The sequence below is a fragment of the Periophthalmus magnuspinnatus genome, chromosome 6 (genome assembly GCF_009829125.3).
Source record: "Periophthalmus magnuspinnatus isolate fPerMag1 chromosome 6, fPerMag1.2.pri, whole genome shotgun sequence".
In the NCBI taxonomy this organism is placed as follows: domain Eukaryota; kingdom Metazoa; phylum Chordata; class Actinopteri; order Gobiiformes; family Gobiidae; genus Periophthalmus; species Periophthalmus magnuspinnatus.
In genome coordinates this window covers 14,286,422-14,306,939 of record NC_047131.1, presented here as the reverse complement: position 1 = coordinate 14,306,939, position 20,518 = coordinate 14,286,422, and the positions used below count along the sequence as shown (strand labels likewise).

At 38.7% G+C, this 20,518-nt stretch overlaps 2 protein-coding genes across 2 annotated transcripts in view; both read right to left on the bottom strand.

The window, feature by feature from the left end:
• Positions 1-14,083, bottom strand: part of sema3e (sema domain, immunoglobulin domain (Ig), short basic domain, secreted, (semaphorin) 3E) — a 112,511-nt gene extending 98,428 nt beyond the window's left edge. The window contains exon 1 of the mRNA XM_033968561.2: positions 14,073-14,083. The gene's annotated coding sequence lies outside the window, so the exon portion shown is untranslated. The remainder of the gene's footprint in view (positions 1-14,072) is intronic.
• The window catches only part of sema3ab (sema domain, immunoglobulin domain (Ig), short basic domain, secreted, (semaphorin) 3Ab), a 54,150-nt gene continuing 35,425 nt past the window's right edge, over positions 1,794-20,518 (bottom strand). The window contains exons 7-17 of the mRNA XM_033968204.2: positions 19,815-19,957; positions 17,604-17,718; positions 16,211-16,280; positions 15,962-16,106; positions 15,234-15,453; positions 14,643-14,734; positions 14,521-14,562; positions 12,846-13,003; positions 11,265-11,332; positions 6,235-6,380; positions 1,794-5,527 (exon numbers count right to left, since the gene is read on the bottom strand). Of these exons, the coding sequence (XP_033824095.1) occupies positions 4,985-5,527; positions 6,235-6,380; positions 11,265-11,332; positions 12,846-13,003; positions 14,521-14,562; positions 14,643-14,734; positions 15,234-15,453; positions 15,962-16,106; positions 16,211-16,280; positions 17,604-17,718; positions 19,815-19,957 (1,742 nt within the window). The 3' untranslated portion in view covers positions 1,794-4,984. The remainder of the gene's footprint in view (positions 5,528-6,234; positions 6,381-11,264; positions 11,333-12,845; positions 13,004-14,520; positions 14,563-14,642; positions 14,735-15,233; positions 15,454-15,961; positions 16,107-16,210; positions 16,281-17,603; positions 17,719-19,814; positions 19,958-20,518) is intronic.

The window sequence follows — 20,518 nt, the reverse complement described above, 5'->3', positions numbered from 1 at the left end:
CTATGGACATGGATGTTTGTGTAGGCACCTTTTTTTTGAGTTGTTGCGAGTTCACTCTCACAACATGAAAAAGAAAATATTCAATTTGCAGTTTATTTCATTACATGTAACTTTCTTTTCCATAATGACAACTTTCCAGGGAGAAATGCATTAACCTTGGACTGCCGTGTGCACGTATAGTTTGGGATGCATTTCAAGTTGAGTACAAATATTGCCTTGTGCAGGTCCTGTTCTGTCTCTGCTGTCAGTTTTTCCATTCTGTCACCGCTGTGTGTTTTCTGTATGGACGCCCTCTTCTCCACCTCTGCTGGGCTGCTTTTTACCAACACAAGCCAACAGAGGGCAGCAATGCTCTGTGGAAGTGGATATAATTGACTCTACTGAAACCTGGGTATGTTGAAGTAGAATTTTTTGTCTGGGAAGTTGAACTATTAAAAAAATGTGTGACTTCCCAACACTGAATGCAAGGAAAACAAATCTAAAATGTGCATGCAAACATAACCCGATATCCAATTAGTTTATGTGACGTTGCAACCATGTAATTTATTCCTGTTTCTTCAGTATTATACGCAGGAGAATGTTGATAAGTCACAGAAGACCCTTTTTACAGAAACATTTCCAGCACATAATCTATATATATTGTTATTCTCAGTCGCAGAGGTGGCACTGCTGTTGAGTGATTGTTGGACTCACTTAAAGAGAGAATCCCCTGGCTGATGTGGTCACAACTGTTATATCAGTTTGAAGCATACATGCTACGAGAATGTATCTATTACATGTGTTAGTGGTATACTTGTACACTAGCTGGACAAAAAAATAAGTCACCACCTGGATTTAACTAAGCAAATAGGTTGTGGTTGCTGCAGTTGTTCAGGTCTAGGTTCAGCAACAGTCTGTGCTCAAAGAATGAGGTCAGCTGACACCTGAATATACTGAATGACCAGGTTATTCCATCAATGGATTTTGTTCTTCCCTGATGGCACGGGGATATTCCAAGATGACAATGCCAGGATTCATCGGGCTCAAATTGTGACAGAGTGGTTCAGGAGCATGAGACATCATTTTCACACATGGATTGTCCACCACAGAGTCCAGACCTTAACCCCATTGAGAATCTTTGAGATGTGCTGGAGAAGACTTTGCACATATTTACATAATGATACACATGTTCATTAATATGCACTGTCTCTTTCCTAAATAAAATATATGTTGTATGTAATTTTGTATTATAGCCACCAGAGAGCAGCAGTGAAACACATTTGAAATCTTGGAATTAAGCTCAGACAACATCTGTAACACAGCTCATGGAGTAGACTAAAGTAGACTTAACTGTTCATGAATTAAATCAAATATAATCATTTAAATGTGAGCCTCAAATACAGTCATCTGTGGTCCAGACCTGTTCTCTCTGTATCTCTTATGTATCACATGAGAAACAGACAAGCTCATTGATTATCTAATATTTAAAACAAAATCAAACTTCTCTCGCTTCAGCAGAGTTTTTTAAGACAGTAAAAATCAGCTACAAGGGCTACTTTAAAATGTCCCAAATATAAAACAATGATCAGCATGTGTAATACAGTATGTTATAGCTAAAGAGCAGACTTATTTAAGTTTATATAAAATACAATTGAGTCAGTTACTTATGAAGACATTTATTAGATCAGTAGAGTACATCATATCAGCAACATGCCCAGACCCAGCTCCACTCGTAGTACAATGTCCAGTATCCAACTTCAGTCTCTAATTTTGAGTCCCTTAATGAAGCTGGTTGCACAAAATCTTCCTCTTCATTTTTATTTCCAAAGTCCTCCATTTTGAATGCCAGCACGTCAATCCAGACCTCATATCTGGACAGAATCATAGAATTTCTCACTAACTGCATCAATATGTACATCTTTTAAATTTTTTTTTTTTTTTTTTTTTTTTCATTAACAACATAAGTCAGACTACAATGCCATAACACTTACGTCCACATGCACTAGTACACAGTATTCAACATAGACCATAATAGTTGTATTTACACTAGGTATCATGAGCCCCATAGAACTAAAGATATACATTTTTTTAAATAGTTCACAGCTACATTCCAGGATTGTGCATTTTAATACACAGGTATATCCAGAAGTGTCATAAAATACATGAAGATGGGCACCATATTAATGCGGATTATGTCTTATTATGATTAGAGAATTACACATAGGCTGCAGTTTCCAGTGGTATATTGCATTGTTTCTGTCTGGGATAGTTCAGTACCTTAGGCTGTAAAAACAAGTGGACAAAGCAAGTGTGACGTCAACCATAGCATTCAGCTCCGACCGAATGAAGCCAGACGAGGCTAGCAGTTATAGATGCTAATTTGGATCCATATTTGGAAATTCGCAACAAAAGAAGTATTGAGGAACCGGGGTTGCTATCCGTTGCTAACGCCGGAGCGACCTCGGAGAAAGAAGGCGCCTCATCGGTCTGATATAAATGTTCATATCTTGATTTACAAATGAAATTATAACAGGAACATGAAGGGCGGGTTAATGCGAACATTTTAAGACCAAAATGACGAAGCTCACAGAAGCGTTTACAGAGAGGTGTGACAGTTATTCAATAGAAAATGAACTGGAGCCAGACCTGAATCGCGTCCATGTTCACTTCCTATTTGGAACATGGCAGCTAACGTTCTAGCTATGTCCATGTATACAGTTTGTCATGCCTATATTTCAATAGGCTACCTTTGAAAAAAACAAAACCCAAAACACTTAAATTTTGTAACTTGTGTTACATGTTAGAGGAGAAGACAGAAGTTTGTATTTATTGATTTTTTTTGTTGTAATTTATATAGTATTGAGTGTATTGAAGGAGAAAACTGGATACAATGGCAGAGTGTACAGTGTGGGCGCATCAACCTTTGGATCAATGGGTGAATATGATCCTGAATTACAGATTCATTGGTTAATCTTTTGTCACTGATGTTTTCATATTAAAAAAATAATAATAATAATATTGCTATTTCTACTTTGATTTGTTTGCTAGATAAAATGTCATAACTGTACTAATCCAAGACATAGTTTAAATGAGCCAAATAATAAACTATAACCACAAATTTTGAGTTGAAAGTTAATTACACTCAGAGAACCCAGGTTACATTAACAGTTAACAGCAATCATTCCTCCTGTCTGCTTCTCCAAACTTTAAATGACTTTAAATGTGACACATTTTCTGCAAACCAAGATACTTGACCATCCCTTTAACCCAAATATTATACTGCACCTTTTGAACCATCTTATAATATTTAATGTCAATAAATACAAGTAAAGCAGGCTGTGTACAAAATGGAGGAACGTGACGCATATCTGGCAGGCACACATCCCAGTGACAGTTGCTTTTACGACTGTAGACATGGGAGTAACTTTTATGAGCCACGAAACATAGTATTACAAAATATTATGATTCTTGGCACGAGGACAGACTAGTTCACAATATCCCTGTTCACGACTGCTTTTCATAAATAAATTACTATACCGAGAACAAAATGCAACAAAGACATCTGCAAGCTATTCCCTTTTGTTTTGAGTACAATATTTACATTTCAGCTACACTTTTACATATATTTCAACATATAGTGACAGTCAGAGCTCAGCATTAACTATTTACGCACTGTTTAATATTGAAAGTGTTATTTAAAGGTGCACTATGTAACTTTTCTGTTTAATTTAAAACATTTAAGTTAGACAAGTTTATTCCCAAATGAAAACTTCCCCAGAGATATGTTTTGGTTCATGCACATTTGTCTAATCTTATATAATTTGGTTACAGCCTCATATTGGTTAGTTACACCTTGTGACATCACTAAGTGGTAATGCAGGAAGGGCATCTATTTGACTGGTTTTCCATTAACATACATTTTAAGCAATAAAACACAGTGCAAATGTGTCAGAAAGTTGTATTAATGTCATTTAAAAAAGACAGTAGCGTTGCAAGCCCTTTAGCGGCTTCTCTAGCAACAGTGTTTGAAATGTCCTAGAATTTTCTTTTCTTTTGGCATTTACTTTCGCAAAGTTTTAGGCCTATGCTTTAACATCTGTGCACCTTATTTATAATCAAAAGTAAATGTTCTTATGCGCAACCTGGCTATGTGCTACTAGCCTACATTAATGGTTAATGGTGAGCTCTGATGACCGCTGTTCCCAGTTTCCTTGCAGTGCCTGGGCATTTGAACTCCTCGTACCGCTCCTGTGCTCGCAATAGCTTATTTTGTGCTTGTAACACCACCGCAGTCCATTTATTTCTCCCACAGAACCATAAAACTATTTGTAGGTATCTGCTGAGTGGTTAATAAAGGGATACCTAGTTAGCATGCATGGAGGACACAGACACTTTTCAGTATGTAGTCCATGTACAGTGTGTGCTGGTGACACTAGTTACTGTTATGCTGCTCTTTGGGGCAGTGTGAACTTTTCATTGCTACTTTTGATGTACTGCTAACTTGGACATTTTGTAACCATAAAACAATGCTATTATGTGTGGTGGTTTCCATGTGTTAGCCATTTTAGCAATGAATATACTGGATACTGTTGTAGTCTGGTTAATTATCTTATACATGACTACAACGGTGAGGATTCCCATGGCTAACTGCCGTCGAAGCACAGTTTGCGGAGGAACATGCGCAGTGCGTTAAAACTGCCTAACGCACGGCTCCTCTTTGTTTCATGCTTACTTATTTAATCTTGATCATATTTTGACTATCCTTCTTTGCTTCCACCTTGCCAGAAAGTTCACAACGTACCACAAAGCAGCGCATCAAAGTAACTAGTGTTTTTATTGTTCCCCAACCACTTTCAAAATATTCATATTAAATCCTTACACTACTGTCAATAATTGTGTCATCCAGTGTCCACTTTTCAGCAGCTGTCCGTAAAAGTCCAAGCTGTTATTGTCTATTATTCCAGTCTTATCATCTGGTTAAGATTTCAGATATTCCAAAGTCCAGTCAGTCGATACTACGCGGAGCTCTCTGTATATCATGGGTTCTCCGATTCCGCCCCTTCTGTCTTTCCTGAAGATGTTTCCATTTCGCCGCCAAACTCGGAACGTGCATTTGACTGTGCACGTGAACGCTCGGACTCAATATCGTCTTTGTCTGCTGCTGCTGCTGCTGGTGCTGCGCTTGAACCATGTGCGCCTTTTGTTTTCTATGCTTCCTCTCGCGCTTCCAAATCTGCTCGCAAAACTCGTCGACGCTGTGCAAGGTGGGGTGGTTGACCAGTGACAGGAAGTCGCGGTACCACAGCTTTTGATTGGGCGTCTCCTGGGGCTGGGGTGGGGCGTAGGCATTGGCTCCGCCCCCATCTTCGTCGCGCTGGAGGAGGTTGTCGAGCCGCTCCGTGCCGATGACCTCCAGGGTGACCTTTAGTAGTGTCTGCATGAAGCCGTGCTCCACAGCCTGGCAGGTGTACACTCCGGAGTCGGACTTGGAGAGGGTGCGGATCAGCAAGCCCTGGTCTGTGCGGATGAAGCGCTCCCCTGATTTCACCTAAGGAGGAAAAGATAAGGTTTTTGTATTTGGTTTGTGTATTGTCTGGGAAAGACTAGAGAGACATAAATCCAAGGTATAGGCCCAACAATTATCTCTAAACATGTTCAATTTGAGTTTGAAGGTTTTTTTAAATGTTCTAAATGTTGTCAAACAAAAGATACAAATTTTACTTATTTTAAACAGCGACAGTAGAGGCTAGTTGAGTTCAAACTCTTCTCACAATCTTTCTTCTTCTCTTTTCACAGAAATGTTAACTACTTCTAGCCAGCTAACATCTCACTAATGCTACTTCTAGGTTCACACCCAATAATATGGTTCATAATTAGATGCAGAAACTACGCAGTGCTAGGCCTGTTATGATAATTACTATATCAACTTGTCAATAAATGACAGCTGGGCGGCAGAGGGTTTAATAAATAATTTTTATGACTCATTATGACTACTTTCATTCTAATACGTATTTGTTGCACCTCAAGTTTTTGGGATAATCTGGCTTTAGGGTTATTGTGTCAGAGGCATATAAAAGTTTCAATGTAATGGTTTATTGTGATCTATCCTGTAGCAATATATCATGGTTTCAAATTTGTTATCATAACCGTGCACTATCAAAAGCATTGTTTTGAGTTGAAGATGGCATAAATCATAACAATATTCATGTCCTTAATTCCCTAGATAGCTCCTAAGTTAGTGCTGAGTGGTCCCACCTCCTCCCTGCGCTGGTCCCCGGAGCGCTGGTACTGCCAGTGGGTCCGGGCTCTCTGGGACTTGGGGCTACACTCCAGGAATGTGCTGCTGTTCTCCACCCCGTACACAGTCTTATCCTCCAGCGTGGTCAGCCCGTTCAGCTCCTCTGCGTAGACAACGTCACACATGTATTAGTGACATAAAATAACTTCTTTATTATGCATTTATTAATCATTAATTAGTGGAGGAAATATTGCAAATGTACAAGGTGTTTTACATTTTTTCTCACTAATACCAGGACAACAGAGAATCAGAGCCTAGAAGGAAAGGTGTAACAATACACAGGCGGTGTGTCTGAAAAGCTTCAGAGGATTTTCAGAGAGCATGAAATCCCGATCTTCAAGTCTACAAACACTTGAAGACAGAAACTGATTCACCCAAAGCCAGTCTACCAACACTGTCATGAGAGCTCCTCTGGACTCCAGTCCACCGTATAGCTCCATCTCAAAGCCACTAACCACTTCTTTGAAGATAGTGAAGTTCAGATCTTAGCCAGAGAAAGGAAATTATTTGAGAGGGGAGTTAAAGAAGCAATTTTTGTTAGGATAGACAATCCATCCTTGAACAGCAATGGGAGCCTTAGACATTTATTTCATAATTATAACTCCATCCTCAGACCTAAATCAAAACAAGGAAAACAATAATAATAGCCATTATGCTAATGTGAGAGCACCCATTAGGGTCTGAATAGCCTCATTTCCACTGGCAAGGTCAGCTTGGGGCCGCCTTGGCGCGGAACAGTTGGGGAAGGGGCACCCCAAGCCGGGGAGCGTTTCCTTTACAATTGTTCCAGGCCGCTTTTAGGCATGACATGGTTTCACAAGACACACCCAAAGGTGGCGCAGGACAGCTATAAAAAGACCGGTGCTACAGGAGCATAAACACAGATTAATAGTGGCACAATGAGCTCGTGGGGCTGGTACTGGATACACCTCCACACAGTCACTGGAGGACCAACGGTAAATGATCATCATTAAGATGGCAAAAAATATATATATAAACATAAAATAATAATTACTGACCAGACGCTGACCTGATCTTGTGATATACTGCAACTAGCACTAGCAAACCCCGATGCATTAAATAAAGAGGGGATAAAATGTGGTGTAGAGGTGCAGATAAATGAAAAAAAAATTAAAAAGACAATAAGCCAGAATTAATGAAATCTTTTTGTGATTCACTTTATGAGGGAGTATAATCCAGGTACAGTTTAGATTTTATTTATTAAGTTAATATTAGTTATGCTGAGGAGGACACCCGGATCATGGAAACTCAACTTGGCTGGAGGAACCCGCTGGTTCTCCAATGACTGCACAGGGGCGTGACTAGCACTGCCCCCAGCCAGCCGGTCCCAGGTCCTAAGCGTTCCAGCTGATGGACTCACATGGCTCGTGGTGCGTGTTTGGGATGAATGATGCACGGTGTATGTGAACAAGGTTGACTCAAAAGTTAAGAAAACAGAACTAAATCTAATGCGCCCTGGGACTGATCCACAGAGCGCATTAATGTGTGAAAACAACTTTAGTTTCATTGTAGTTATCTGCTCCTTCAGATAGATATAAGGCAGTGTCCACCAGTAATCTGACCAACTGAACTTTTCATCCAGTTGACAGAATTGAATTTTTCTTTTACTGTGATTTTACATTATTTTCGGCAAATATAGCATTTTCAAAACAATAAAAGGTCAAATGATCTAAATATGTTATATGTTGGCAGTTAATACTCCATAGAAGTCAAATACCCCCACTTTAAAGAAACCAAAATTGTGAATCTTTCATATGTCGACATAATTATCTGTGTGTGGCATCTTGCTTTGCTGTTTCAACTTTTCAGAAAATGAAATGTGCCAATATTGAGATCTCTGAACTGCTGAGAATGGATTTACAGAGCCACATTTACAAAACAGTTTTATGAGGCTTAAAATGCAAAGCAATTGCGGCCCAACTTTGTGGCTTTCTTATTGAGATTTCTTGGCCAATTTCTATTTCGGTTTGACATTTCTGGTGACTGAAATCTTTGGCAATCCACATGTGGGTTACTGCCAGATGTTTGGGAACCACCATTGTAGACAAGCTCTGACAGTTGTTTACTATGGTGCAAGTTAAATTTGCCTAATCAACTAAACAAACACAAAAATACAGAACGCCACTTTATAACAGATTGTTAAAGGGCATGTAGCTGATGTTTTAACATGTATTGGAGCGAAATTTGTTTTGTCCCAATACAGAAACATTTTATAAGCAACTCTTGAGGTTAAAATAAGTCCGCTACTGTCTGCATCTAATTATAAGATGTTTTATAGTCCGACAATCAGGAAGTGTGCGGTTACCATGCTACTACATGGCCTCTGAATTTATAAGGTAAGTGAGGAATAATTGTAGACCACAGCAAACTGTTTAAAATAAACTTTTACCTGTATTTGAGCACAATTTGTCTTGCCTCAGTACACTTTTACCAACAGCTTACTAACTTTCCCCAAATGAACAACTCTTTTGATGTTTTCCAGTCAGGTTTTAGACTCCACCACAGCACTGAGACTGCTCTTATCAAGGTGACAAATGACATCCGCGTGAACACTGATGCAGGAAAAGTCTCAGCTTTGATCCTGATAGAGCTAAGGACTGGGTGGACATCTCTGGTACTGCTCTAATCTGATTCAAGTCTTATCTAGAACACAGGAAGTACTTTGTTGAAATTGGAAATTGTGTCTCAGATCACATGGCCCCCAGGGTGTCTCAGCCCCGGGACCCCATCGGTTGAATCTCTACATGCTGCTATAATGTGTTCTACCACATTATGCAGATCTTGGGGTATTAATGGACTCAGACTTGAACTTTAACACATCAAATCAATAATATATACAGCTTTTTACCATCTAAAAACATTGCAGAAATCAAAGGTATACTGTCAAAACCTTGGAGAGACTTATCCATGCATTTGTCTCCAGTAGGTTAGACTACTGTAATGTAGTACATCCAGAATGCTGCTGCTCGGGTGTTGACCAGAATCAGGAAGTACGAGCACATAAGTCCTGTGCTCAGGTCTCTGCACTGGCTCCCGTAGCTCAGAGAATAGTGTACAAGTCTCTCCATGGCCTTGCACCAAAGTACATCTCCGACATGTTAGTGCTACATGAAATAAATTTGTCTTGCCTTGCTTAGCTGTAAACTCATCTCTGGGAATAATTAGGACCCTTTGAATGCATAAGGTGTGAGGAATATGTTTGGACCAATGCAAATCTTTTAAAATTAACTTTTTCAGTTACAGTGTCACTTTTTTAAGACAATAAAAATCAAGTACAGCGCCTTGAACTGTCTACAGATACTAACATAGCACTTAATAAAGTTCATATTTGGTATTAACCTCAGCTTGGCTTTGGAGTTATCCTGTTCAAAATCGTTGACATTTCCATCACATTGAATGGATGAAGTTATTAATCATAGGCAGATTTGGCAGCCCCTCCACGGCAGCAGGCTCTGGAGGTAATGGGCCAGAACTAAAGGCGAGGAATGCTATCTGCCATATGCACAAATCTACGCTGTGTCCTTCGCTTTAACCTCACCACTTTACATACAACTATAAGGCCATGAAAATCTTATTAGAGTCAGTTCTATTTATTCATGAGTGACTAATTACTTTAAAATGCGAACATTCAAATTTGCTTTGCTTGGCTTTGGTTGTGGAAAGTCATTATTTTCACTAGGGTTAGTAATGGGTGATATGGCAAAAAAAATTATATCCAGATTTTCTTGGAGCCAGATCACAATCACGATTCATATAAACTTAGTATCTTTGCATTGCCTTGTAGAGATAACTAAGTCTTCTGTTTCTGACCAATAAGAGGAGAGGGTGGAGGAAAAGTATTTATCTGAGCACAGAGCTGCATTTGAGAGATAAACAACAAATCACGATATGACGATTTCACCACAAAAGCACATGGTTACAGAGACAAGGTCACAACTAAATTTTTAACATTGCATTGTCCAGCCCTAGTCGAGATGCTATTGTGTTGCCTGGATCTGATGTTTTCATGTCAATGTGAACAGGCCAAATCTGTAGAAATGAAACCGATTTGAAACTGATCTTTTGCTTTGTGAAGACGCAAGTCACGTTTATCTTGCCAAACTAATTTTAGGCAATCATACGTGATCACAGCATGGCCCGTTTTTGTCCTACTACTTCAGGATTTGCGTCACGTTTATTTGCAATGTGAACTGCAGTGTAAAACTAGCCTAAGTTACAAGTCAGATCTGCGTCTGTGTAATCCCTCAGTCGTCCTGATCCATAGTAAAAGCCAAAAGTAAAATCTGTCAACTGGACAAAAAGTTGTAGGAGTGAAGACGTTTCGCTGCTTCTTCTGAGCGGCAAAACGTCTTCACTCCTACAACTTTTCATCCAGTTGACAGATTTTACTTTCAACCCCATTCATTATAAACATGTTTGATACCATACTGTGAAGAATTCTGAGAAAAGCTACAACATGTTCATGGTGGTGTTTCCCCCGCTGTAAACGTTACACCGTGTACCTTATAAGACAAATTCTACCTCAAAATCCTTTCTTGGCAGCGAGTTAAGTTTTAAACTACGGACAGTTAAGAAAAACAACTTAAGTCTTTCAGTTTCTCAACCACTCACCCCCAGGCGTGTCTAATTGTTCATTTTGGTTTTTATCATTAATAGACTTGTTTTTATTATATCTGCATCAACTTGAGCGTTAAATAAATAAGTCAAATATTAAAATGTCAAAGATAATGGACTTTGAAAGCGTCTTGTGGTAACTTGAACAGTGCTTGGACTGCGTAGAGTACTTGGATGCTCTTTTGTGGTTGTGAAAGTATCGGTTCTCAGAAGAGGACTGGAGCTGGGGGCCTACTTTTGGACGGCAGAGAGTGAGTGGGGGGTTTGGGCTTAGAGGAATCGTGTCCATGGTAATTACATGTTACGAACACAGCAGTAAAACCTAATGAGATCATATGTGCTGTTTATTTACCGTCGTGCTGCAGGTCGGAGCACTGTGTGAGCGGGTCTCCGTTCCTGATGTCCTGCCTCCTCGTCCTCCTGCAAAACAAAACGATAACATTAGGTTTATCTTTGCATTATCATCTTTGCATTTTTATTTTGCTGCGTTTATTAGATTTTCTAATAAACAGAATTAGATTAACTTAAGAACAAATTGTGCAGATAAGGGAACTGTAGCAATTTGTGTTATTACTTTTTACTACGCAACAAATAATATTTTGATGTCCCAGTAGGCTCACAGTACTTTTATTATAATTTACTGTACATTTGGTGTGAATATCTGAACTGATTTTGAAGTCCTACTGCCATTTTAGTTGTAGTTAGAGGTACAGTACGTAATGTTCTGGAGGTGGCATAGAAATAGAAAGTTAAAACCAAATAAGAAGAACAGCATTTATATGGAAACAAGCAGGAGGAGGCCCTCTACCCGGCAAAATAAGAGTCAGGTTTGTGGAGCTGCAAGCCTGTTTAGAGTAAGGACAGTTTTTCAGTGCAATAAATACAACAAAAATAGAAAAAAAACATGATTTTTTTTTTGTTTATCTTTTGGCTGAAAACTTACATACTGTGGCTTGAAGTGTCATTTTAATTGACCCATATCATCACACTAACAATACTGTTGTTTAGTCTCCACTCGGCTAACACACAGTGCTCTCCTGCATGTGTGCGACTGTGGTTGGGTTACAACCCGCGTCCTACACAAATAGATAAGCTAACAGGAGGCAGCGCGGAGCATCGCAGCAGCTTTAATTACAGGGTGTGTGCGGCAGAGGAATTCGGAGCCCATCATTCATTTCAACGTGCCGCACAATACAACTCCACACATCCAAATCCAGTGTCAAGTCTGGCCCTCCAGATATTTTCTATAAACAACAATTGAAACGCTATGGAAACGCCAAGGATCTCCTCTGTCTGCACTGTTGTTGCTGGGGACGGGTGCTACAGAGCTGCTTCTGAGTTGAACTAAAGTGAAAAATAGGATACAAGGTTTGGATCAATAATCTGTGAAGCCCCAGTGGCAAACAACTGTCAGCCTCCAGCGATCACTTTAGATGCTCTTACTTCCTCAACACACAAGAGGAAGCTTAGATTTTTAAAAAAGTTTTCTTCTGGAAATTTGACTTCTCTGTAGCCTTGAGAGATTTGAGCAACTATATAAAACATGACCAAATGTATTATAGATACATGAATTGGTACACAAACTGAATGTCCACTTGAAAGCCTTTAATATGCTAAGAAATAATTGTTTTATTTTTTAGTTTTTTCTTTATATAATTTAATTTTGTTGTCTCATCTCAAATAATGTACAGTAGGTCAAATTGTTAGAAAGAAAAAAAAAGCTGTTTAAAATTTAGATTTTGACTGATAATTGTATATTTGCTTATATGTTCATTCCATCTCTGGGCCGGGTCACAGTGGCAGCAGTCCAAACGGGGACTCCCAAACTTCCCTCACTCCAGACACTTATTTTTCTATTGTAAATTGTTCTTTGGAATTCTTTGGTTGGCTGTTAGAAATGCTCTTTCTGACAATTTTGATCTGAATGTTGTACCTTTTGGCCATGGGGAAGTATCTTGAGCACTCAGAGCCGTCCCAGGCGCAGTAGGGGTCCCGGGCCAGGCAGCACTCGGCACAGGCTTTCCCATACACCTCACAGCGGTGCAAGGGCATCTGGGATACACCAATGTCCGAGCCCAAGTACAGCTGTTGCTATGGACAAAAAAAAAAGTTGATTTAGGTTTCTTTGGTTTTTAGGAATGTAATAAAGGTGTATAAAACAGTTTTTGTAATGAGATTTGTCTGTAACAAATGCAACATTTTTAAAAATACCAGAAATCAACAAAAATCATGGAACATGTTTTCATGTTGTATATACTGTAAATGTGTAAATAATACATCACAATACCTTAAGCAAAAAGCAAAACAAAAAACAACTTTTATTGCTTAAGTTGGTCACGTCTGACAGTCTACTGAATGTGAAAACAATATAAATATATTGTATTTTAAGTATTGCAATTTATGTGTTTCCTTGACTACTAGATTATTTAATTCAATTTTATTTCTACAGCACATGTAAAATACTGCTCAAGCTGCTCAAAGTGCTTCACACAAAAGTCAAGAAAAAAAGTTTACAGATATACAGAAGGGAGAAGTGAGGTTCTTTTTTTTTTTGTCTAGTTTTTTTTTGTCTAGTCCTAAACGCTGTTTAGGACTAGACAAAAAAAAAAAAGTCAAAGTCACCTCATTAAAGTCACCTCTGGCCTTGGGCACGGCCCACAGGAGCCAGTCACCTGACCCCAGGGCTCTAGGTGTAGAGTTCCAGTGACTCCCTCAAATAAAGTGGACCCATAGAATAGACTAGATACTGTTTTGAAGTATCAGTGCTATTTATTTTATTTATTTTATCATTTTTTGCAACATTTGTAAAATTTACTGTTTATATTTTTTCGGGAAAAAAAAAGTTAAATCCAAACTTGTGTTTTGTCTGTCTACACTTCGTGTTCTGTCTAAATTCTAAGTTAATCTGAAAGAGTTGCATATCCATACATACGTGTGACTTGTTTAATTTCAATATTTCTTCCCACAAAATGTATAATATAAAAATATGACATTGTAATATTCCTAGTCTGGGTGGAGCTCTTAATTCCTATGTGTTTTATGGCTAAGATAATGTTTACTATATGTTGGCATGCATCACACTAGAGCTCCATCAAAGCTACCTGTGTCTTCTTCCCAACATTTAAAGTGATTAGCTAACTGTCAGTGTCTTTGTGTTGACATGTCTCTTCGTCAAGTGTCGGACACGTGGACAAACGCTTCTTTGTTCTACTCCTGAGTTTTCCTAAAACAAAATGTGTCACCTGCACAGGAGAGATTCAGACAACCTAAATCTAAAAACAATTTAAATCAGGAATACCCCACTTTAGGGATCTCCTGTCTGTCTGAACAGTGGGTAATGTGCCCGTGTAAGTCTTTTTAAAATACACATGGACACTTTTGCTTTGAAATTTCATAATATATTGGCGTGTACGTGGTAAACTCCTCTTTGACAAGTGCTGAAAATGACTGTTCTAATTGCTTGGATAATAGTTTGCGCCCTTTGCTAGTGTATGAATATGTTTAGAATCTGTAAAAATGCCTGTTAGATAGCCATGTAGCTAATGCTAGCAATTAGACAAAAAATAAAACATTACATTTTATTAGCTCTTAGCAACTTAAATCAGTACCTGTTTGGTAGAAAGCTCCATTGCAGTGATGGATGTGGGTTCCTAAAATAAATAAAAATGAAAGGCTGTTAGAATAATTACACCTTGTGGGTACTTTTTTCCAGTTAGTATAGAGTCCATACTCTGAAGACTGTCATCTCCTCCAGTAGGACCTCCTCCAGATCATGCCAGGACCCTCTGGGGATGGACACCACCTTTAGGATCGTCCCGATGTCTGAAAAGAAAAACATTTGATTGATATTGTAAACTTTTTGACAATGAAAAAAATTCTATATAGTGAAGGTTTCAGCAGCAGTAATCTGAACACTGTTATTGCAATCAAGACATTTTGGTGTTTGAGAAAGGACAGTTTTAGAAACTGCTCCCTTAGGGGACAGGATTATCCAACTCAGAGTAGTGTAAATCCCTGGGCCTCAAACCAATACCATCAATTCAAAATGGCTTCTGGATGGGAGGTGAAATGTGTTCATTGATAAAACAGTGTGCAGATGAAACCTTCTGTACATTGGTCCACTCCTGGACGAATGAGGGATTACACTGTCTCATACTGGTGTCAATCATACAACAGATGATAATGTGGCTTCACCACATGAATCATTATAATGACACTTTATATGTCCCTGTCCATTCACCAGGGTCTAAGCCCCAAAGTTTATCTATCCAATAAACAGCTTGTTGCACTTTATGAATCTGTCTGTGCGTCTAAATCACACCTGTGCCGATGAACATGACGTCATACAGCCCGTCCTCCGCCTCCACCTTGTCCACCACTATCTGGGTGAACTGGTAGTCCACGTCGGTCTTGACAATGATGGGCCTGTTGTTGATGGGGTAGATGGGGTTGAACATGGCGGGGTGGGCCCGGGCAAAAGTCACCACCTCATCTGGGAGGTCCTTTGTCGTGTCAAATCCTCCAAAAGTTTTGCTTGGACACTGAGGAGAAAATTATTAGTTAGTTAGTTTTTCCATATTCAAACAGCAAGGTCCCACTGAGATTTGTAATTTCATACTCAAGGGGGTCCTGGCCTCACAGGAGGAGGAGCTTATTGTACATTTTTTAGTGGCAGAGGAAACCGATACAGGGAGAAACATGCAAACCCGGGAGTCAAACCCAGTACCTTCTTGCTGTGTGGCAAAAATGCTAACCGCTGTAACACCATGCCACAAATTATTACATATGAAAGAATAACTGTGCCTGTTTTTCTTATACTTTGAATTGTAAAGAGTAGGGATGAATATGTATTGACAAAACAGTGATAGTGTCTTGGACGTCTATAATTTGTTGCATGTTAAGTTCCTTGGTGTTGAAATAGTAGCAGGGGGAACTACAAAGACAATAATCATTTCCAGACTGTAACTTCAGTTAAGCCTTAATCAATATGGCAAATACTGTTATATGTTCAGATTAATACCGTTATTAAAACATCATTGGTAGACTTACTGTCCCGGGCCGTGGGTAGGGAACACGCCCCTGAAACGGCACCCACTGGTAGTTGGGCCCATCTCTGTGAGCATAGGGACCCAGGAATACTCTCCGGATGTCAGCCATACTATACATGCACACTGCCGAGCCTTTGAAGATGTTACTGAGAATGGAAAAAATATGAATTAGAACTCAATTCAAATAAATAAAATACACAATTATTGCTATTATTCTGTTACTATGACACAGCGGCATAGTGTTGTGTACCTGGACGTGGTGAAGACTGCATAGACAGTCGGACTCTTGGGATCCTTAGTGCTCATGAGAAAAACATCCTCTGGAGAAAGAAATAACAGAAATCACAAATTGGCTCAAATAACGTTTATGGGCAGTTTCGAAGGGGTGTGTTGAGTAGGTTGTGTTCACGTTACATCGCAAACATTCAGGAATCACTATACTTAAAATGGAGCTGGAGACAGGTCAGATTTCTATGGTGGAAATTGCCGTTTAACTGTCAGACTGCAGATTTGTTAACCTGGTTTATGGTTAGTATCTAATTACCAGGCCTATTCACATGAAACAAAAACTGGCACAAAGTTCAGTGTAAATTCTGTATACATGAAAATTGCACCATTGTTATGAACGTTAAGTCATACAATTAATATGACAAATTTGTAGAGCTAGTTCCAAACAAATTATGATAAGGTTTAACATCTGTGGATCTTAAGTTTGTACATTTCTTTCAAAAACAGTGAACAGTGTCCATTAAAGTTATATAGACACTTGTCCACTGTCTAAGATTAAGACATCAAATTCTACAACATGGACACAACCTATTAGGACTCAGTGGCTCCCTCTGCTGGTAACAGTGAGGAGTGAAGCATAAAGAACCGCAATTAGCAGCATGGGTATTTTTAAAATGATGTTAACAGATTAGCTAAAGTTTAACCGCTGAAATGCTCCGAATGAGTGTAATGTAGGGATGGGACAATACACAATAATATCGTTTATCATGATCAAAATACTAGACAATAATCGTTCGTTGGCCATTATAATCGTAACATTGTCCCATCTGTAGTGCAATGAAGATCAGTCACATAACAAATTAATGCTCAATCAGTGCTGCTTAAACTTATGTCAATCAAATGGTTGCTATGTTGCAAATGAGATGTTTTTTGTTGCTGGTGAAAAAATACAAGTCGTGACAGAATATAAATATCTTGGCATACAAACTGACTCAAACCTGTCATTCAAATCATAAATTTAAAAAAGTCTGCAATAGAGTCAAATTCAACATGGCAAATTTTCGGTTCTTCGGATCCGACTTATCAGCTCAGTCAGGCAGATTATTCATGCTTTCTATCGTCATGTCCCACATAATACACTGCTTAAAAGGCCAATATCATGCTGTTTTCTGATCTATGTTATAATATTCCAGGTGTGTTTGTGATGAGGAAACAACATAATAACATAGAACAGAAAATAGTGTAATATGAGCCCTTTAAAACGTGCATATAGCAACCCTTCCAGATCCCAATTGCACATAATAAAAAACAACCTTTAACTCATTTCCAAAACACTCCAGCTCTGGTTATGACAGGTGCAAATATATATATATTTTTAGAGAGATTTACCTAAAAATAATAATTAATTTACTTACGCAGTTCATCGAAGTGTGTGTCAATGCCGTTAGTCCCTGGCACAGAGCAGACGAGGCGAGCTTTAAGAAACGTGGTCCACTTATTCACCAGGCTCCTGTGGCCTCCCAAATCATTCTGTCAACACATACATTAAGTATTATGGAGTCGATTGCAAGTGTAATATTAGTAGTAGTGGTTCCTAATCACTTTTAGCACAGTTGGAACAATCTGTTGCTTAAAAAAAGAGGTGTTCATTGGAGATAAGTTCACGTACGCACCAGCACACACTGTCACCAGGCCTTACATAACGAGCTGCATGTCTGAGGTCCACCCTATAGATTCTTCGCATTCTAGCTAATCAAGCCAATTTGAGTACAACATAATCCCATTGTCCATTTGTTTGCGCTCTTCAGTTCAGTGAAAAGAAAATGGTGGATTGTTTCGTTCTGTTACATTAAACAAAAGTTATCATGCAAAACGCAATAAAAATATATGTTATGATTTAAAAAAGATGTCTGTGTAATCCCTCAGTCGTCCAGGCATTATCTATAAGAAAGGAAAAAATTTAAATCTAAAAAAAAAAAAAAATTGTAAGAGGCGTAGACGTAATGGTCCCGTTGAAAGATTTTTAATTTTTTATTTTACTATCCCATTTTAAAACATATTGTCACATATTGGTTTCTTGCAATAACAATACCTGCTTTTCGATACCAGTTCCCGATTCGGTTCTTTTTCCTGTGTCTGTATTTTTTTTTTTTTATGTAAATGAATGGCCAGTATTATTAAGCACTGGTGTGTTTGGTGGATACAAGTCGTGGCTCTGGACACACTGTTCCTTCATCTCTTCTGTTGTACCATTTCGATGATACACTGTGTTTTTCTTGGACACATGTAGGCCTATGTTAAAATGTGAGTCCTTCATTCATTCATTGGTTCAGACCACAGTCGTGACGCGATGTATTGGCTCATTAACACAAACATACTTGGAACCGAGTTTCATTTCCCAGCCGTAAATATGTATATTACTTCAGCTAATATTAAAATGACATTAATTTCACATTATATTGAACAGTCTTTAATGAACTAGACGAGGGTTTAGAAGTGCTGCTCCTCTGAGTTGAACGGGGCCGAGCCAATCGGTGCCAAACCTGGGAATCAGGATCACGTGGGATATTGGCATGTATCTTTTCTCCACAAAGACCACTTTCACGGGGCTAAAAATACGCATATATAAAGGCACTGAAAGATAGGCTGAAATGGGTATTAATGGGTTAAATGCTCCCTGTTATAGCATTGAGTAAAAAGTACAACAATTAAGATTTTTCTGTGAAGTTAAAGAGCATGTACATGATTTTAATTCCTCTAGTACAGGCACAGACACTGTTTAGTCTGTCTGCAGTACATTAAAAGCAGCTATTTATGATTAAAAATGAAACTGAGTGGCATTGCATATATACTTTAAAAGGTATTTAGTTGGATGAGAACCATACGGACGTAACCGCAAGAGACATGTTGGGTGTGAACCATGTGGAAACAACAATCTGTGACTATAACAGACAGTTATTTCTCTATCACAGTTCAGCGTCAGAGTGAGAGAAGGCGAGATGGTCAATTATGATTAATGCAGAACATATCTAGATCAGGTGTTGTTGTTTTTTCCTTCTTCATTTCAGTAGAAAATGTATGCCTGTGTTTAAGTGCACTTGGTCTAGTACTGTTACCATACACTGTATATATCAATAGCTAACATGCTAGCCGCCGCATTCCAAATAGGAATCTATCGACTCTTGGCTCCAATTCACTTTCTATTCAAAAGTTGTCACCTCGCTTTCCATAACTGCTTCTCTCAGGCTCGTCATTTTGGTTTTAAAATGTTCATATTAACCTGCTCTATATCCTGGTATATTTATTTGGCCATTTCATCCGTAAATCAAGATATGAACATTAATAACAGACAAATCAGGCGCCTTCTTTCCCGAAGTTGTTCCCGCTAGTGTTAGCAACATGTTTGATTGACAGCGTTACTAAGTGCCCGTTTCCTACTAAACCAGTGTTGTGGATGGGAAGAGGCCTTCAACAGTCTCGCTCCAGATTGGCTCTTTGGTTGCTATGATACTCATGGTTGTAATTCCAAATATGGACTTCGGCTCCAAATTAGCCCCTATAACTGCTAGCCTCGATGAGCTTCATTTGACTGTTATGGGTGACACTCATTTAGTCCAGAGTCTTACCTTACAGAGCTGTCCGATGCGGGCGTAGGTGGCCTTCCCAGCGTACTCTCCGTCCATGGCGTTCTCTCTGAAGAACAGATAGATCTTGTCGTCTTCAGGATTGTCGCTCTCTGGGATGAGGTGCACTCCGACAAATCGTGGGTCTATAGCACACATACAAACATCATAGTTTCATCTTTCAGAAATACCCACAAAAATCATTTATTGAGTTTACAGTAAGTAAAAGTAAAAATAGTAGTATCACATGAAAATATCTACTTAAGTAAAAGTATTCAAGTACCCGTTTAAAAATGTACATAAGAGTAAAAAGTAAAAGTATTTGATGCAGGTGTTGAGATCTAATATTGTTTTAAATATAATGATTTTGATACAGATTTGTGCTGTATTTTGTTCACTTTTCAGGGCAGTTAAAATGTAGTGGAGTACAAATTACAGATAGCTGTTATCAAGGGTAGGGAAGTAAAAGTAAAAGGTATCCACTTTAAAATTTACTTAACTAAAGTACCAATACCAAAAATTTGTACAGTTCAGTACAGTACTTCCACCACTTCAGGACAGACAAAACAAGTAGTGAGGAAGAAGTCATTTATGGGCTATGAGAAAAAAGATCTTACATGTTAATTATTATCTAAAATAAAACACCAAAAGATTTACAGAACAATGACTTTGACCCCACATACTCTCATACCGCTCTGGTTTCCATG